This window comes from Ailuropoda melanoleuca, chromosome 14, assembly GCF_002007445.2.
Source record: "Ailuropoda melanoleuca isolate Jingjing chromosome 14, ASM200744v2, whole genome shotgun sequence".
Lineage (NCBI taxonomy): Eukaryota > Metazoa > Chordata > Mammalia > Carnivora > Ursidae > Ailuropoda > Ailuropoda melanoleuca.
In genome coordinates, this window is record NC_048231.1 from 17,257,118 (window position 1) to 17,272,553 (window position 15,436).

The 15,436-nt window shown below is 57.4% G+C and overlaps 1 protein-coding gene across 4 annotated transcripts in view; it reads left to right on the top strand.

Annotated features, from left to right (window-relative positions):
* VASH1 (vasohibin 1) overlaps window positions 1–10,944 on the top strand; it is a 25,934-nt gene extending 14,990 nt beyond the window's left edge. For 2 of the 4 annotated variants that reach the window (XM_034642562.1, XM_034642561.1), the window contains 6 exons: window positions 2,111–2,199; window positions 3,341–3,400; window positions 4,866–4,940; window positions 7,701–8,082; window positions 9,633–9,745; window positions 10,642–10,944. In XM_034642562.1, the coding sequence (XP_034498453.1) occupies window positions 2,111–2,199; window positions 3,341–3,400; window positions 4,866–4,940; window positions 7,701–8,082; window positions 9,633–9,745; window positions 10,642–10,714 (792 nt within the window). In that variant the 3' untranslated portion in view covers window positions 10,715–10,944. The remainder of the gene's footprint in view (window positions 1–2,110; window positions 2,200–3,340; window positions 3,401–4,865; window positions 4,941–7,700; window positions 8,083–9,632; window positions 9,746–10,641) is intronic. The other 2 variants (XM_002914712.4, XM_034642563.1) reach the window with 2 other exon arrangements.
* Window positions 10,945–15,436: the final 4,492 nt, after the last annotated feature.

Genomic DNA, 15,436 nt, shown 5'->3' on the forward strand with positions numbered 1-15,436 from the left:
AGGCTGGCTCTGGTAAGCATCGGTGAAGGACCATCTGACTGGAGCCCCCTCCTTGTTTGGAGTGTCTCAAGGGCCGGCGTATTTTCAGTCTCTAGCCAAAGCTCCTGGAAGTCCCCAGATGGCCTCACTCGAGAAGGGGACAACCCCCGTGCCTCTGAGGGACCTTCCACCTGAGGAGGTCAGGCGCCGTGCTGTTCACAGTATATCACGAAGGAATTTTTCCAGTTCCTCTCCCACCTCCCCCCACCCCATATCCTGACATGGGGTAGGCTAGGCCAGGCCCTCAGAGAGTTCTGGAGCTCATCTGGCACACAGTGGTCAGGCAGGAAGTGGGAGAGCGCCCCTGCCCCCCCCATCCTGGGACTTTTATCCCCCTGGTGACTGTAAGTGGCTGCGTCAGTTTGGGCAGCAGTGTGATGTGAAAGGGGAAATAGCTTTCTCCAGAGAGAGGTGTCAGCTGCTCGGGACTGCCCAGACAGGAAGGAGGGGACCAGCAAGGAAGAGAGAGGAAGTTCAGGCCGAGCTATTGCTCCAGACTCGCCCAACCAGGCCTTCCCTCCTGCATCTTCACCCCTTAGCGTGGGTAAGGGTCTGTCAGAGCCTGTCCTTTGTCCCCCTGTCAGCAGTGGCACCCCACCCATGAGTGTACAGCGATCACTGGTGTGTCACCTCTCTCCACATTAGAGTCCCAGACATGGCAGCCGTGTAATTTAAAAGGCTGTGCCCTGGGGCGCCTGGGTGGCACAGCGGTTAAGCGTCTGCCTTCGGCTCAGGGCGTGATCCTGGCGTTATGGGATCGAGCCCCACATCAGGCTCTTCCGCTATGAGCCTGCTTCTTCCTCTCCCACTCCCCCTGCTTGTGTTCCCTCTCTCGCTGGCTGTCTCTATCTCTGTCGAATAAAAAAAAAAAAACTTAAAAAAAAAAAAAAAAAAAGGCTGTGCCCTGTGGGCTCAGCATCTCACGACGGGGAGAACTTCTCCCACCCCAGCCCTACCCCAAGCTCACACAGACAGGTCTCCCACTCTACCCTTTCGCTCACTCATACCCCTCTCCGTGCAGACTGAGACTCTCCACAGCCCCAGCCTGCTGGGTGGGCTTCAAGTGGGCCGGGTGGGTGGGCGTAGAGGGAGAGAGGAAGAGGGGAGACCTCTCTGTGAGGAGCCTGAGGCCACCTCCCAGCAAGATGTCGTGGTGGCTGAGGGGGAGCCCAGACAGGTGGGCCTTGTTCCTGGAAGTCCGATTCTTCTACCTGAGGAAGTCTCTTCTGTAACGCTCCTCCCGGCCACCTCAGCCTCACGGACGTGTTGCAGCCAAACTGCTAGAATTCACGACTCCTGGCCTGGGAAGGGGGCTCCTGTGCCTCCATGAAACCCCTCCAAAGCAGCTAGGCCATGGCGAGTAGATCCCCGGCAAGACCTGTCCCAAAACCTGTTCCTCCAGCCAGGGACCACTGAGCTATTCCTCAGCAGTTCGGGCTGCAGCTGGAAGGCCTGTGCCTTCCAACGCACTGTGATACCGGGGTGCATTCACCCTCACGGAAGGGGCACTCCCCCAGCCCAGGCAGGGCCCTGGGGGGGAAGGAGACACCAGGTGGATCCATTTTGATCNGCACTGTGATACCGGGGTGCATTCACCCTCACGGAAGGGGCACTCCCCCAGCCCAGGCAGGGCCCTGGGGGGAAGGAGACACCAGGTGGATCCATTTTGATCCAACACTTGAAGCAGAGCAAACCCCAGACGCAAATGAACTTAGCCCCAATATTTGACATTCTTGTTAAGCCTGGAAGTTAATGAATATTTAAGATTCAAAACAGCTGGTGAGCCAACCTGTTTTTCTAAAATTATGGAAGCAGCATAAAATTGAAACATCAACGTAAGCTCCAAATTAGGAATGCCGTCAAGTGCAAGGAGGGAGAGAAATGGCCTTGGTGGGGGGCTTGACTAGAATCTTTGGAAGGAGTTGCTAAGGACAGAGGGTCAGGACAGGAGGGAAGGGGGGGTCCTTCTCTAGGCCGCGGCTTCTCTGGAGGCGAATCCTGGGTGTCGGGTGGGCCGGAAGCTCCAGGGTGAGCCTCCCTCGTATGACCAGAGCTCTTTCTCCGCCCCTAGATTCCCATACCGAGTGTGCCTACGTTCCAGCCGTCTACGCCTGTCCCTGAGCGCCTGGAAGCCGTGCAGCGCTACATCAGGGAGCTGCAGTATCCTCCCGGGTTCACAGTCACGGCCGCCGTCTGGCTGGCATGCTGGTCCAAAGAGGGGGGTAGGGCTCGTCCTCAGACAGGGCTGGAGAGGCATCGGCAGAGCGGCCCAATTCCGCAACGCCCAAAAGTGCCGTTCCCAGCGCATCTCTGTGGCCGTCGAGTATGCCGGCACGGCCTGGCCGTGGGAGGGTTTTATTGGATGAGTGCCAGACCCACTCGGGCCTCTCCGCCATCCACGTCTTCGTCCTCGTCCTCTGTGTGACAGGGTAGAGGTCTCCTGACGGCCCGCTGGTGAGATTGTCAAGCCTAGGTCCCCCAGCACAGACCTCCTCCTCTGTTGTCCATCCAGACCCGGCAGAAGGAGAGAGGGGAAGCCCCATTGGAGCTGCTTAACAGCTGGTTTGAAAGGGCTGGGGGAGTCAGATGGAGGAGAAAAAGGATTTTACGCTCCAGGAGGTAAACTCTACATCTTGGAACGTTCATCTAGTTCTTTGCCTTTTTCTTCCCTTTTAGGAGGCCTACTGCCTAGCATGGAAAGACCTGACCCCCTGAGCCCAATTCCCCAGTATCCCTGTTCTGGGCCTCTCCACCCCCTGTGCCTGCCCAGAGCTGTGTGTCCTGAGTCCTCTCCCTAGGCCCTTCCAGCTGCAGATGTGACAGAGATGGAAGGACCAGGCATAGGGCCTGAGCAGGAGAAAAGACAGACTTATTACTGGAAATCAGGTCCAGCCCTTCCAATGTCCCAGTGAGGAAGTTGTGGCCCGAACTGGGGAAGGCGGTTGGCTCAGGAGCAGCACCGGGCAGTTTAGCTGCACCGGACTCCCACTCCAGCCTCCTGTCCCTGCACATTGCTTCTCGGCTGGTTGGAAAACAATGTGCTGCAAAGAGCTGTCCACTCTGTCACTTCCAGCCCTGGCTGGCCTGGCTGCCCCCTCCATAGCTCATAGCCGTGGAGGGGAGAGCTGTGCTGGCCTGTCCTTTCCGATGTTCCAGTCTTGAGTGCCTTGTGGCAGCACTTCACGGGGTTCTTACCCAGTCTGCACCCTGGGAGTGCTGAGCCCTGGGGTCTGGGGGATGGGTGGGGGCAGAGGCACCCAGCTCTTCCAGACCCAGCTAGGAAGCCCTTAACTGGCACCCGCAGGTACAATCACACAGGGACACAGTTCTTTGAAATTAAGAAGAGCAGACCTCTGACAGGGTAAGTTTGGGGAGCACCCTGTCTCTCCACACCCAGGCTAACAGAGCCCCCAGCCACGTTGGAGCGCCTGGGGAGAGGCAGGCAGGGACACTTCCCAGGGGAGCCAGCCAGTGGGGGCAAGTACCACCGAGGGGCTCTAAGGTTGTCCTAAAGGGGACCTCTTGCCCAAGATGAATATCCAGGGCTCCCTTGATGAAAAGGAAACCCCAACATCCATGCTGAGCTGGGACAGTGATGGGCAGCCCCCCAACCTACCTTGATGATGACTTAGGGTGTCCCAGGCAGATGTCTAGCCTCATATTTCTCTCTCTCTCTGAATAAGAGATGAGCCTAGCAGGAGAGAGCCAGGCTTCCCATTCTCTCTTTTCCCTGCAACTTCCCCCGTACTCCCTCCCAGGACCTGTCTGCTGCCCTGTTTGCCTTATTGAATGCTCTTCTAGTCATTTAGTACAAGGCCCAGTGTCTGAGAAACAGGGACCCCACAGGAGAGCACACTGCATCTCTCACTTCCCATTCCACCAGCCCTGTAGGCCCCTGGCTGGTTTCACCCCAAAGAAGCCCCAAAGGCAGAGGAAGGAATGAATGCCACTGCTGGGTCTGGGGCCTTAGCCCAAAGTTTAGAACCCTGTGTTTTAAAAATTAATTTGAATTTTACATCCTTCTCCACACATAATCTGTCCATGTTTGTTTTCTTATGAAAAATACTTTAATAGTTTGTTTGCTAAATTACTTAATCACCCCTTCTCCAAAGCCCTGGGTAGAATCCAGCCTCTCTAGGCAAGAAGCTTTGAATGTTCCTAGGGCTGGGAGCAGCATCCGATGAGGAGGAAGGAACCAGGCCTCGGGGATAGGCTGTCTCAAAGTGGCCTGAACTGCAAGTTCAGGAACAGGCTGGGTTGTCGCTGGGCAGCCAACTGCCTGATATCCTGTGTCTAGGCCCCGGGCAGCAGGCCAGCCGCCGGGAGGGGCGGGCAGTTGTAATCAATTACAAGCTCTTCAGAGAAGCCATGGTTGAGTCAGGGATGTTCACTCTGCTCCGAAAGGGACAAGAGCACTGCCAAGGACCCCCTTGGCATGCTTTTCCATTGGCCCCCACAGCACCATCTTCATAGAAGGCCCCCAGCACCATAGGTGTTGAAGACCTGCCTACCAGGGTCTGCCTCCCCCCTTCATGCTCCCCTCTCCCAGAAGTCTTTGGAGTGGGAGAAGTCTGGGGTGGGAGGAGGAAGTGAAAGGAGGGTAGGAAAGGGGGGAGGGGCCTCCTTCTTTATCTTTAGTGGCTGCCTCTTCTCCCACCACTCAGGCTCAGGACAGATTGGGGGGGTGGGGGTGCTGGGCCTGAGCTGGAAGGGAGGGTGCTCTCTGTCCTGTAGCACTTCTAAACCCCCTGCTCCCTCCTGCTGACGCTCCCCCACTGGATGGGACTGGAGGCTGTGTCCTCATGGTTGTGCCTCCCTTCCCCCAGGCTGATGGACCTGGCCAAGGAAATGACCAAAGAGGCCCTGCCAATCAAATGCCTGGAAGCCGTGATCCTGGGAATGTATCCTTCCTTGGCCCGGAGACTAGGGGCAGGTGGGCTCAGCCTCTCTGGGCACCAGCTTCCTCCTCTGGAAGGAGAGGGCTGAATGAGCTCCAAAGCCCTCCCAGCGGTCATGAACTTGGTCCCAAAGTGAAGGAGCTCTTGGAGGACTCAGTCCCCAGCATCTCAGTTGCTAACTTTCCAGGCTTATTAGGGAGATTTTTTTTTTTTAAGATTTTATTTATTTGAGAGAGAGAGAGCATGAGCAGTGGGGAGGGGCAGAGGGAGAGGGAGAAGCAGGCTTCTGGCTGAGCAGGGGGCCCAACCCCAGGCTCTGTCCCTTCCTGGGATCATGACTTGAGCCAAAGGCAGATGCTTAACTGACTGAGCCACCCAGGCGCCCTTAGGCAGGTCTTTTTTGAGTTGTGTGGACACAGTGACTGTGTTCTCTGAACCCCCAAATCAGGGCATGTTGTTTCACAAAGGCTATTGTCCCATTTCTGAGAACCAGACAGTCTGGGAGAAGCCATTTGAATGCCCAAATGTTGGCATTTCCAGGACACATTGATTAATGGAGATGATGGATGGGGTCTTTGAAACAAAACTGCCTCTTTAAACAAGCAGAGTTTCTGGGTCACCCTCATCCAAAGGGCAGAACTGAGGCCTACAGCTGGGTCACCGGGGTAGGGAGGTGGGACAGAGCAGCCCCGAGTCAGAGCAGGAGGGAGACAGGTGTTTATGGCCAGTTCTCTTCTAATTCGTCTGTGCCTTAGCTGTAGCCTTTGGTTTTGTTTCACGACAGAAAATGTTAAGCTTTGTTCAAACAGAACAATATAACGAATCCCATGTGCCCATCACTCAGTCTTACCAGTCCAAGGCCAGTCTTGACTCATCTCTGCCCAGCCCTCCCATCTCCTGTTTCCCATAGTACCGCCGAGCTCTTAAGTATTCTGTCTGCACACACACACACACACACCCCCCTCCGGTATGGTGGCAGCTTAATGCCACAGAGAGGGCAGGAGGCAAGCTGCCTAACAGAACAGGACTCCACTCCCTGGGACAGATCGGGAGGAGAACATGATGGTCAGGCCAGGAGCTCAGCTTCTGCAAAAGGACTGTGATCCAAGGGGGCACTCCCCCAACCCCTCATGGACACACCTACCTGAAATTATATAAAGGGACCCCAGGGATGCCTCCTCAGTCCCCCTCCCGCAGAGGCCCCGAGAGCTAACCCCACTGTGGTGGTGGTTTGCTGAGAGGCAGGCCTCCTCCCTAGAGCCTGAGAAGCCTGGCCCTGTCCAAAGGGTTCTTTGTGGGGATGTGCCCGAGGCCAGCCTGCGAACTTGAGGCCACTGCCGGCGCCTCCTTCATGACCCCGCATTCTCTTCTTCAGGGGCCACACACACCAGAGTGGAGGCTCCCACCCACACTGCAGCAGGGAGAGGAGGGAGCAGCTCCCGTCTGGGCTGGGGCCCCTCCCCGTGGTCCCCACAGAACGGCCACAGCCCCCTTGTTTGCTGCACACACAGCGGATGCTCTACTGAGTTGGTTCCCATGCAGCCTCCTTGCTGCGCCCTGAGTGTGTGCCTGGTTCATCTCTGCGTCCTCAGGCGCTTGCAAGGAGTCGGGCTCAGTAAGTACCGAAGGGACCGAGAGCACACACTTCGGCGGCAGGCTGACCTGGACCTGAATCCTAGCTCTGCAGCTTACTGACTGTGTGACCCCAAGAAAGTGCCTTAACACCTCTGAGCCTTGGAGTCCTCCTCTGCCAAAAGGGCACGCTGGTCGTGCCTGTCGCGCAAGGCTGTTAGGACAACTGGACAAGTCATTGCATAGAGGACACTTGGCGCGGTGCCCGTATGGGCTATCTGCTCCAAGCTCTTATCTGTTCATCTCCTTCCACTCATTTGTTCAAGGAGAGTTCACTGAGTAACTATTAGGTGCCTGGCTCTAGGCTGAGCCCCAGACATGCACCAAGGAACGTGGTCAGACAAGGTCCCTGCTCTCTGGAGTTTGCGTTCTAGCCGGGGACACAAAAAAAAGCTAGTAGACAAAGAAATAAGTAAAATCGTTACAGTTTGTGGTGAGTGTGTCATGGAGGAAGGAAACGGGAGAGCTGACCTGCCTTAGGAGGGGAGGTTAGCCACGGACGGCTGAGCCAGTGGCCTGAGAGGGGCCGGCCAAGGTGGACGGGGACGAGCCCTCTGGTCAAAGGGAAGAGCTGGTGCAGAAGGTCCAGGGTGGGAAATCCAGGATGGAGAGACCGAACGAGTGCGGCAGGCAGGGTGAGAGGTCGGAGTGCACAGCTGGGCCAGGCCGGGTCGGGGTCCTGGGCACGGGGAGCCTGGCTGTGTGTTTTGGGGGGCAGCAGTGAGAGAAAGAGAACAGAACTGTCTGCATCTGGGAGGAAGCGTACATGTGAAAGAGAAAACGTGAGAGAGTGTGTCTGAGAGCCAGCGGAGGGGCAGGTGAGCGGAAATGTGTGTGACTGACCGAAGGAGGGAGGGAAATGGGTGCATGCGGCGGGCCTCGCTCACCCCTCCTTCCGCCACGAAAGCTCTGGAGAGCCCTGCAGTGTGCCGTGGGGAACTCACTGTTAGCTCTTAATAGTTTGTGAGCCCTGCTTGACAGCCTAGCAGCGGCACCGAGGAGCCTACAGGTTACTTTATGGAGCACCTGCTGCATGCTGGGCTGTGGGTCGGAGGACAGGGTCCGGGATGGGATGGGGGGCGGCCCCGGCGCCTCTGCGGGCTGTTTCCTTAGCCGGGCTGGCGGGCCCAGTTACCTCACCAACAGCATGCCCACCCTGGAGCGCTTCCCCATCAGCTTCAAGACCTACTTCTCAGGGAACTACTTCCGCCACATCGTGCTGGGGGTGAACTGCGGCGGCCGCTACGGGGCGCTGGGCATGAGCCGGCGCGAGGACCTGATGTACAAGCCGCCCGCCTTCCGCACGCTCAGCGAGCTCGTGCTCGACTACGAGGCCGCCTACGGCCGCTGCTGGCACGTGCTGAAGAAGGTGAAGCTGGGCCAGTGCGTGTCCCACGACCCGCACAGCGTGGAGCAGATCGAGTGGAAGCACTCGGTGCTGGACGTGGAGAGGCTGGGCCGCGAGGACTTCCGCAAGGAGCTGGAGCGCCACGCCCGCGACATGCGGCTCAAGGTCAGTGCCCGGTCACCCTGGGCCCGGCTCTGGAAATGGAAGGGCTGCCGCTTCCTAGCGCGCCACTTCTCCGGGAATGCCACCAACCCCCTCAGCTGGGCCCCCACCCCGGCAGAGGTGGAGCGACGCTCAATGGAGGTGATGGGGGTGGAGAGGCCATGCAGTCTGGCCAGCCAGGGAGGGCTCTGGAAGGAAGCAGCAGGTGACCTGGGTGTGGGTGGAGGGGGGAGTCTGCCACCTGGGGAGAAGGGCAGGGGTGCCAAGCTCTGGTGGAGCCACTGGTTGGGAAATCATGGGCTGTCTGGAGGGAAAGGTAGAGCCAGGAGTAAGGAACCTCCATCAGTCCTGCATATCCTGACCCTTGACCTCCCAAACTCCTAATTCAATAAAGGACTAGGAGGAAGTCAGAAAAAGGAAGGAAGTCATACCATGGGAAGACAATGAGGGTGGTCGTTCCTTCTCCCTCTTTCCCACCCGCAAGGAACAGGAGGGCCAGAGGCTGTTGCCTCCCAGCAGGTGGGCTGAGTTGCTGAGAAGCTTGCCCGCCCCCAGGCAGAATCTTGGCCTCTCTTTGGGTCCCACTGGACTTTGTGCCTCCCCTGATGCCTGCCTGCCCCTTCCTGGGTGTTCAGCCCTTCCCCATTGCTCGGTCACTATTGAACCCAGGAGGCAGCTGGTGGCAGTTAGGAGCTCAATTTTTGGGGCAGGAAACTGAGGTACAAGGGAGCCCAGGAGCTTGCAGACAGGCGATGAGGTGATCGGACAGGCACTCAGTCTCGAGATGGGGAACGCAGGCACATCACAGGTGCCAGCAGTGCCCTGGCAGGGCGGGTCAGAGCTTGGCTGCCCTGCCTTGCCAGGCCCCAGGCACGACCTTGTGCAGTGACAGCACCTTCCCCCAGGGTAGAAGCCAGCTGCAGTGACCCTGCACGGCTGTGGGGGGCTGGTCCTCCCCTGCGAATCACTGGCTGTCCTGGCTCCTGCTGTGGGAGTCGTAGGGGTCTTCAAGGGAACAGGCTGGACCTAGAGTTGGCACCAAGGATTACCTGTTCTTCAGCGCTGTGATTCCCAATCTATGTGGCGCTAAGGACTCCCCACATTATTTGCTCTTCTCTAGCATCCCCACCGTATACCCCATGTTCTAAAATTCAGGTCAAGCTGATCATGCCATATAAAAGTTGTTTCATTTGCTTTCCTCATTTTTTCTTAACATACACAGCTGCCAGTCTGAGCTTCTGCTTGGCTCAAGATAACCAGTGTCCCCCTTGGGACTGGTAGGATCCCAGCCCAGAACGCAGACATGGGCTGCTTCCCCAGCTGTTGCATTTACATGCCATGGGTAAATGGCCCTTTTCTCGAGGGCATCTTACAGTATCACAAAGCTCAGTGACTAACCCCTAAGTGCAAGCTGGCCAGCTGAGGAACCCTTGCCCCCGCAGCTTTAGTTCCTAGGAAACAGGTTTGGGATGACCCCGGAAACAGGGCGGCCTCGGGCAGGAGGGGCTCTGGCCAAGCCCTAAGTGTGTCTTTGTTTCTTCCTTCACACCAAGATTGGCAAAGGGACGGGCCCTCCCTCCCCCACCAAGGACCGGAAGAAGGACGTTTCCTCCCCACAGCGGGGCCAGTCCAGCCCCCACCGCAGGAACAGCCGCAGCGAAAGGCGGTGAGGGATGGGGTGATGGGGTCACGCCTGGGGAAGCCAGAAGGCGACTTTTCCCTCTCATCTTCTAGATCCTAGCGTTTTTCTCACCCTTTTCCCACCGTTCCTTTTTTTGCACTCCCCTCCCCTACCCGCCAGAGGGAGGTGATGTCGGTTGGTGGGTTGCTGTCCCATTTCCCCAGGGGAAAACCACGGGCACTGGCCTACTGGCTGCCCTGTGCCTGAGCAAGCGGGCCCACACGGAGTGTCGAGTGTCGAGTGTCGGAGGCAGCTTCTGCAGGAGGGAGGTGGGGAGGGGTGGGCTCCTGCCAGACAATGAGTTCTCCTGGGAGTGCCACTGGGAAAGGTTAACATCATGTGGCGGCTGGTGGGTGGCTTTGAACCTCACTTTTGCCCCTGCAAGTCTGGTGCTTGCCTCCATCTAGATGGCAGAAACATCCCATTAAAATATCAGGCCGCCTCCTCTCCTTTGTCTCCTACCCGTTGGTCTGGCTCTCGCCTTAATATCATTGTCATTCAGGAGTCGCAGCTCCAGGATGATTAAGGGGCACAAGCAGGCCTCCCGTGGGCAGTGTCATTCCCTTCAACCGGAGAGGCTTTGGTAGGGAACAGGTTCCCAGTGCAGAGGGTTACACAGTTAAGCTGTTCAGCCAGCCACAGAGGAGGGGGCCTCCAGTAGAGAGCAGGAGCCTGTAAGAGAGTTTCGGAACCACACGCAGGACAGCACAGGCAGGTCGGGGTTCCAGGAACACACTCCCACATGGACTTCGCTACTGCCTTTGGGGCACCTTGAAGAATGGAGGGGGGCTACCAGGAGCAGCCGCTGTTTGTTGCCTCCTCGCCCACTTTCCTGCCAAGCCACTCACCCCTACCCCTTCTCCATTCTCTTTTCCTTGCAGGCCATCGGGTGAGAAGAAGCCTTCTGAGCCCAAAGCCATGCCAGACCTCAATGGGTACCAGATTCGCGTGTGAGGACTGTGGCAGTACCCCAGCCTCGCCACTTCTGGGGACCAGGATCCATCTGCCAGACCCAGCCTCGTTTGTGGGGAGGGAGGGGCTGGTGATGGGGGGGCAGGGCAAGAGGCAGCAGGAAGAGCCTGTCTTCAGCTCAGCCACCCAAGCTGCTGCCCCTCCCCCTGGGCCAAGACTCCTAACTTTGGGCCAAGAAGCAGTTAGTATTTTATTTGGAGTTTTTAACCTGATAACTGAAGTTTAAAGTGTTTGGGGAAAACCTAAAAAAACTAATGGATCTGCCCATCGCCAGAAGGCCAGTGCTTGGGAGATCTAAGTACCACAAGGTTGGGCAAGGAGGGGTTGCTGGCTCTGATGGCATCTCTCTGGGACTTGAATCCATCCCGTCTGTGGGAAATCTCCCAGCCCCGCTGAACCTGTGGCAGGCTGGGGGTGGGGTGCGGGGAGGGATGGAGATGTTCCTCCAGTTCTGCCAACCCTGGCAGAATCTTGACCCAGGGTACGGGAAGCAGGGTAGAAATCATCCTGGGAAAGGTCTGTGCGGCCAGTATCAGGAGCTTGGCACAAGGCCACATCTGCCCCAAGAGCAGAGCCCATGAGCCCTCGTGCCCTTGTGGTGCATGGACAGTACTATGCGGGCTGAAGGAGAGCCCAGGGGAGCCCACTGGGGGAGGAGATCCCAGGCCCCTACCTGGTCTCCTCACTTAGTCCGGCTCTACCTGTTGCTGGAGCTGAGGGCTCTCTGCAGAGGGGCTGGGCTTTGCCAAAGGCCCACAGCTGCACTGGGCTCAGCATGACTGTGGGGACTGAGCAGACTTGGTGGGTCCAGGAACTGTGGCCGGGGGACAGTCAGGCCTGGGGCTAACCCCTGGCAGTCCCCAAGGGCTGGGGGAGGCACTGCTACTCCCCCCTTTCTGTTACCTCAGTCCTTGCTGTGAAAAGGAAGACCTGCTCAGGATGCTTGTGCCTCGGGCCTGTCACCTCTCATTTAGCAGCCCCCTCGGTTTGGGGGCACCAGTGATGATCAGGCCTGTGGCGTGTGGCTGGTCAGGGAAGAATCTGAGCAGCTGCACAGTCTTCCTGTCAAGGGCGAGATCCCTGGCCGGCGAGTGAGAAGTGGAAAGAAGTTGGCAAGGTTGAGGGAAGGTTCTAGAGGCTCAAGCAACAAGGAGGTGGTAGGGCAAGGGTGCAGCTGGCCACCACGGAGGAGCAGAGCCTGAGAACTGGGGAGTGTAAGTGAGAAAAGGATGCGGGGGAGAGTTTCGAATCAGGCTGCTTGAGGCATATGAGTTGTCTGCTGCGGGAAGTATCCAAGCAAAGCCTGGATGGCTACTTGCGGGAAGCTGTAGAGAGGATTCAGATTATGGAAGGGTAGCTGGAGAAGATGACCGTTAAGGTTTCTTTTCACTGAGAGGCTAGGATTCAGCCAGGGCCTGGCCCTGGAAAAGGGAGGATCAGAACTAGATTGGTAAGCTCGCACGTCCACGGGGCAGCCACGGATTCAAAGGAGGGCTGCGGGGCTGGGGGGGCACGGGGGCCGACTGAAGCAGCTGCTGCTGCCAGCTCTTCTCAGAGAGGGGCCCTGCATCGCCAGATGGTCTGATTTTCTTTTCAGAAGCCAGAACTCTGGATTTTTATGTGAAATATCCTGACTTTTAAATGTTGGCAATCAGTTCAGAAAATGTAAAAACCCAACATGAAAGAGAATGTCAGTTTGTAATCTCTGAGGTAGAGAGAGAGTGAGCTTGTGCTGGGTAGAAGTCCACTGAGATGCTTTGAGGTGGAAATCGCGAAAGTTCTAGGCTTCCCAGGGCAGGCTGAGCCAGGGCAGAGTCCTCGCCACTGAAGCTGCTCCAGAGAGGGCAGCTGGCCCATGTTTGTCTTCCTCTCTCTCCTTGCAGACCAGAGACCCACCAGGGTCACCAGCAGGGGTGGGGTGGAGATTGTGCAGCTCCCAGCCTGCCAGGGAGATGGATGGGGTGTGAGAAACGGAGGAGGGAGGGAGACAGGATGCCTTTGCCAATGCGAGCGCCCATCAGGGAAGCACCAGGGGCTGGCAGCTCTTCACACCAGCAGCTTCTGGCCCAGAGCCAGGCCCAGCAGGAAGCCAGCTGGGCAGTCCCTTGGGTTCCTCAGGGGTCACTAGGCCCTGGGGAAGCACCTAACTTGCCTCTGGACTGTACCCCAGCTAGACCCAATTCAAGGGTCACTATGACCCCTGACTCACCATCCCATCTCATCCCAGTTCTCAGGGTGTGGGGTGGTGGTTCCCACATTCCCCACATTGGCCTGAGGCAGAGATGGCTCACTTTGGGAGGTGTGTAGCTGAAAACGAACGAGGCCTTTTCCAGGTCTCCATGTGGGTGCCTCGTGCAAGCTACTCATCAGCAGGGGAGGGGACTCAGACACCCCTGTAGACCCCAGGGCTTGAGGGAAGACATGTGAGAGGGGACTGGGGTCAGGGAGATGGGAGGAAACTGCTCAACCCACAGGCTCTTTCCCCAAAACCGTCTGGGAAGAAGGAAGTGGAATGAGGCCCACTCCTGTTGCTGCCTGCAAGAGGGAGCCTATCACCCTGAGCCGATAGCCCCCAGCCTTCCCTTTCCTCGCTGAGACCTCGGGCCTGTGGAGGCCACCACAGGATACAGCGGTGCTTTTTAATTTATTTTTAACATTTTCTCATATGTAGCAACCCTTCCTCCCCTCCTGAGCGTGTTTACACAGGCTCTGCTCCCTGGGGCTGGCCTGACTGCAGAGTTTCTGGGGAGGCAGAGGACTTTGGGGCCTTAGTCACCATCCTTGGTTTCACCTCATCTCACTTCCTGTGAGGAACAGGGGCCTGGCTCCTGACTCAGGACTGCCTTCCAGCACTCAGTGGGGGCGCCTCTGCCCCCAGAAGTGGGGGCTGCTGGCCAAGGAGGCCCCGAGGTGAGGTCAGAAAAAGCTGCTTACTGAAGGTGGGTCAGGGTGGCAGTGATTGCTCCCCAAAGCCCGGCTCCTTGTGCTCAGTGCCAGCTCAGAACCCTGGGAAACTGGGTTTAGAGAGCCTCCCTACCCACCTAACTGCCAGTCCTCTCCCTCCCATGGCCTCAACACAGTCATGTTCCCCTTGCCCATCACACCAGACTCCATCCTTCCTGGGCATGGCCATGTGGGGAGGGTAGCAGCCCCCTGGCCTAGGTGTCATGAAGCCTGGGGCCAGGGTTCCAAGGAGCAGAAAGGGCCCAGAGGTCGCCTATGTCTGGTTTCTGGCCCTCTCTGTCAGCACACACCCCATTCCTTCCATCTTGAACTCGACCTTCTGGCTATGAGATAGGGTCCGGTTCTGGCCAGCAGTGTGCCCATAGGCCCATGTGTCTGTGTGTACCTGGGTCTCCTGCCTGGGTGGCTTTCTAGCTTCGATGCACCAACATCCCCAGGCCCACCATCTGGCCTCGAAGTGCAAGCTGGGCCGGCATACTGACTGTGTTCTTTGTGCCAGAGCACCCCGTGCTGAAATTTCCATTCGTTCTGCTGAGAAACCAGCTGAAGGGTGGGAGGGCGCCTACCCCAAGGCACGCAGGGCTGCTGTGGTGCTAGCTGCAAGCCCGTCAGTGTTGACCCCTTGCCACATCCGGGTGCTCCTGAGTCCCAAGTTCCCCTCTCTCTCGGGTGGACTTGGCCTAGGGGCCTGGTGATGGGGGCCACCCCTCCCTTAAGCTTCGTGTTGGGCTGCCTGTGGGACCAGACTTTGTCTTTCCTGCTCTTCCCATGTCAGTATTGCTCCCTCCTCTCTCACTTTTACACCCCTCTCATTGCTGTGCTCACTTTTTCCCTGAAATGAATAAAGGCTCCCCGGCTCCGGTTGCACGGGCTGGGCAGAAACCACATGGAAGACTTGTCTCTTTTCCCCTGGGAGCTGGGGCTGGAGCCCACCAGTGTCAGCCTCCTGTGGCTCCAGGAAGAACCTGACCAGAAGTTAGGGGAGCCCCACACGAGCCAATGGGAAACCTTGAGGCCCCTGCAGTCGTCATTTAACTTCTGGGGTCCCAGACTATCACTCTCAGCCTGCCTAAGCCACTCTGCTCTGTGAATCCTAATCTGGGAGATCTCTCCTGCTGGCTGTAAATGAACCCTTCTCCTTCACACAGCCAGCTTGAGCCCCGCAGGCCGGCATCTGCTCCTCCCATCCCAGTTCCCAGCAGTCCCCCAGGAACAGAGGAGGAAGGATGAGTGATCCCCTAGGAGGAAAGGTTATTTCAGGCAGACACAGCAACAGGGATCTGAAGTCCCTTCTCAGCACAGCTGCCCACAGTCTCAGCACAGAACCTATGGTGGCTAAATCCTCCTCTTGGAGAACATCTCTGGTTCCACCCATCACCCCTGCTCCCTCCAGCTCCAGGCCCCCTCCCATGCTTTAAGACTAGCCCAACCATTGCAACCAGACTTGCATGGAAATAGCTTTTAGACCTCACAGCCTTAGTTTTCACCTGTCCCCTTCCTTCCTATGCTCTCCTTTCATTCAGCTGAGAGTAAAACCTGGGCTTATAAAAAGAGGTAGTGTATTTCCTCTTCCTTATTCCAGCCAATCTCCATAAAGTCCTGTGCTAAACAGCAAGACTCCCTCACTTTCAGGGGCGTGGTAGTAAAGCATGGCAGCTAGGAAGAGGAGAGGCAGCCTGTTGGAATCCATGAACATCTTAGACTGTAAATCATCCAAAGAGAGGCAGTTTTGTTACTTAC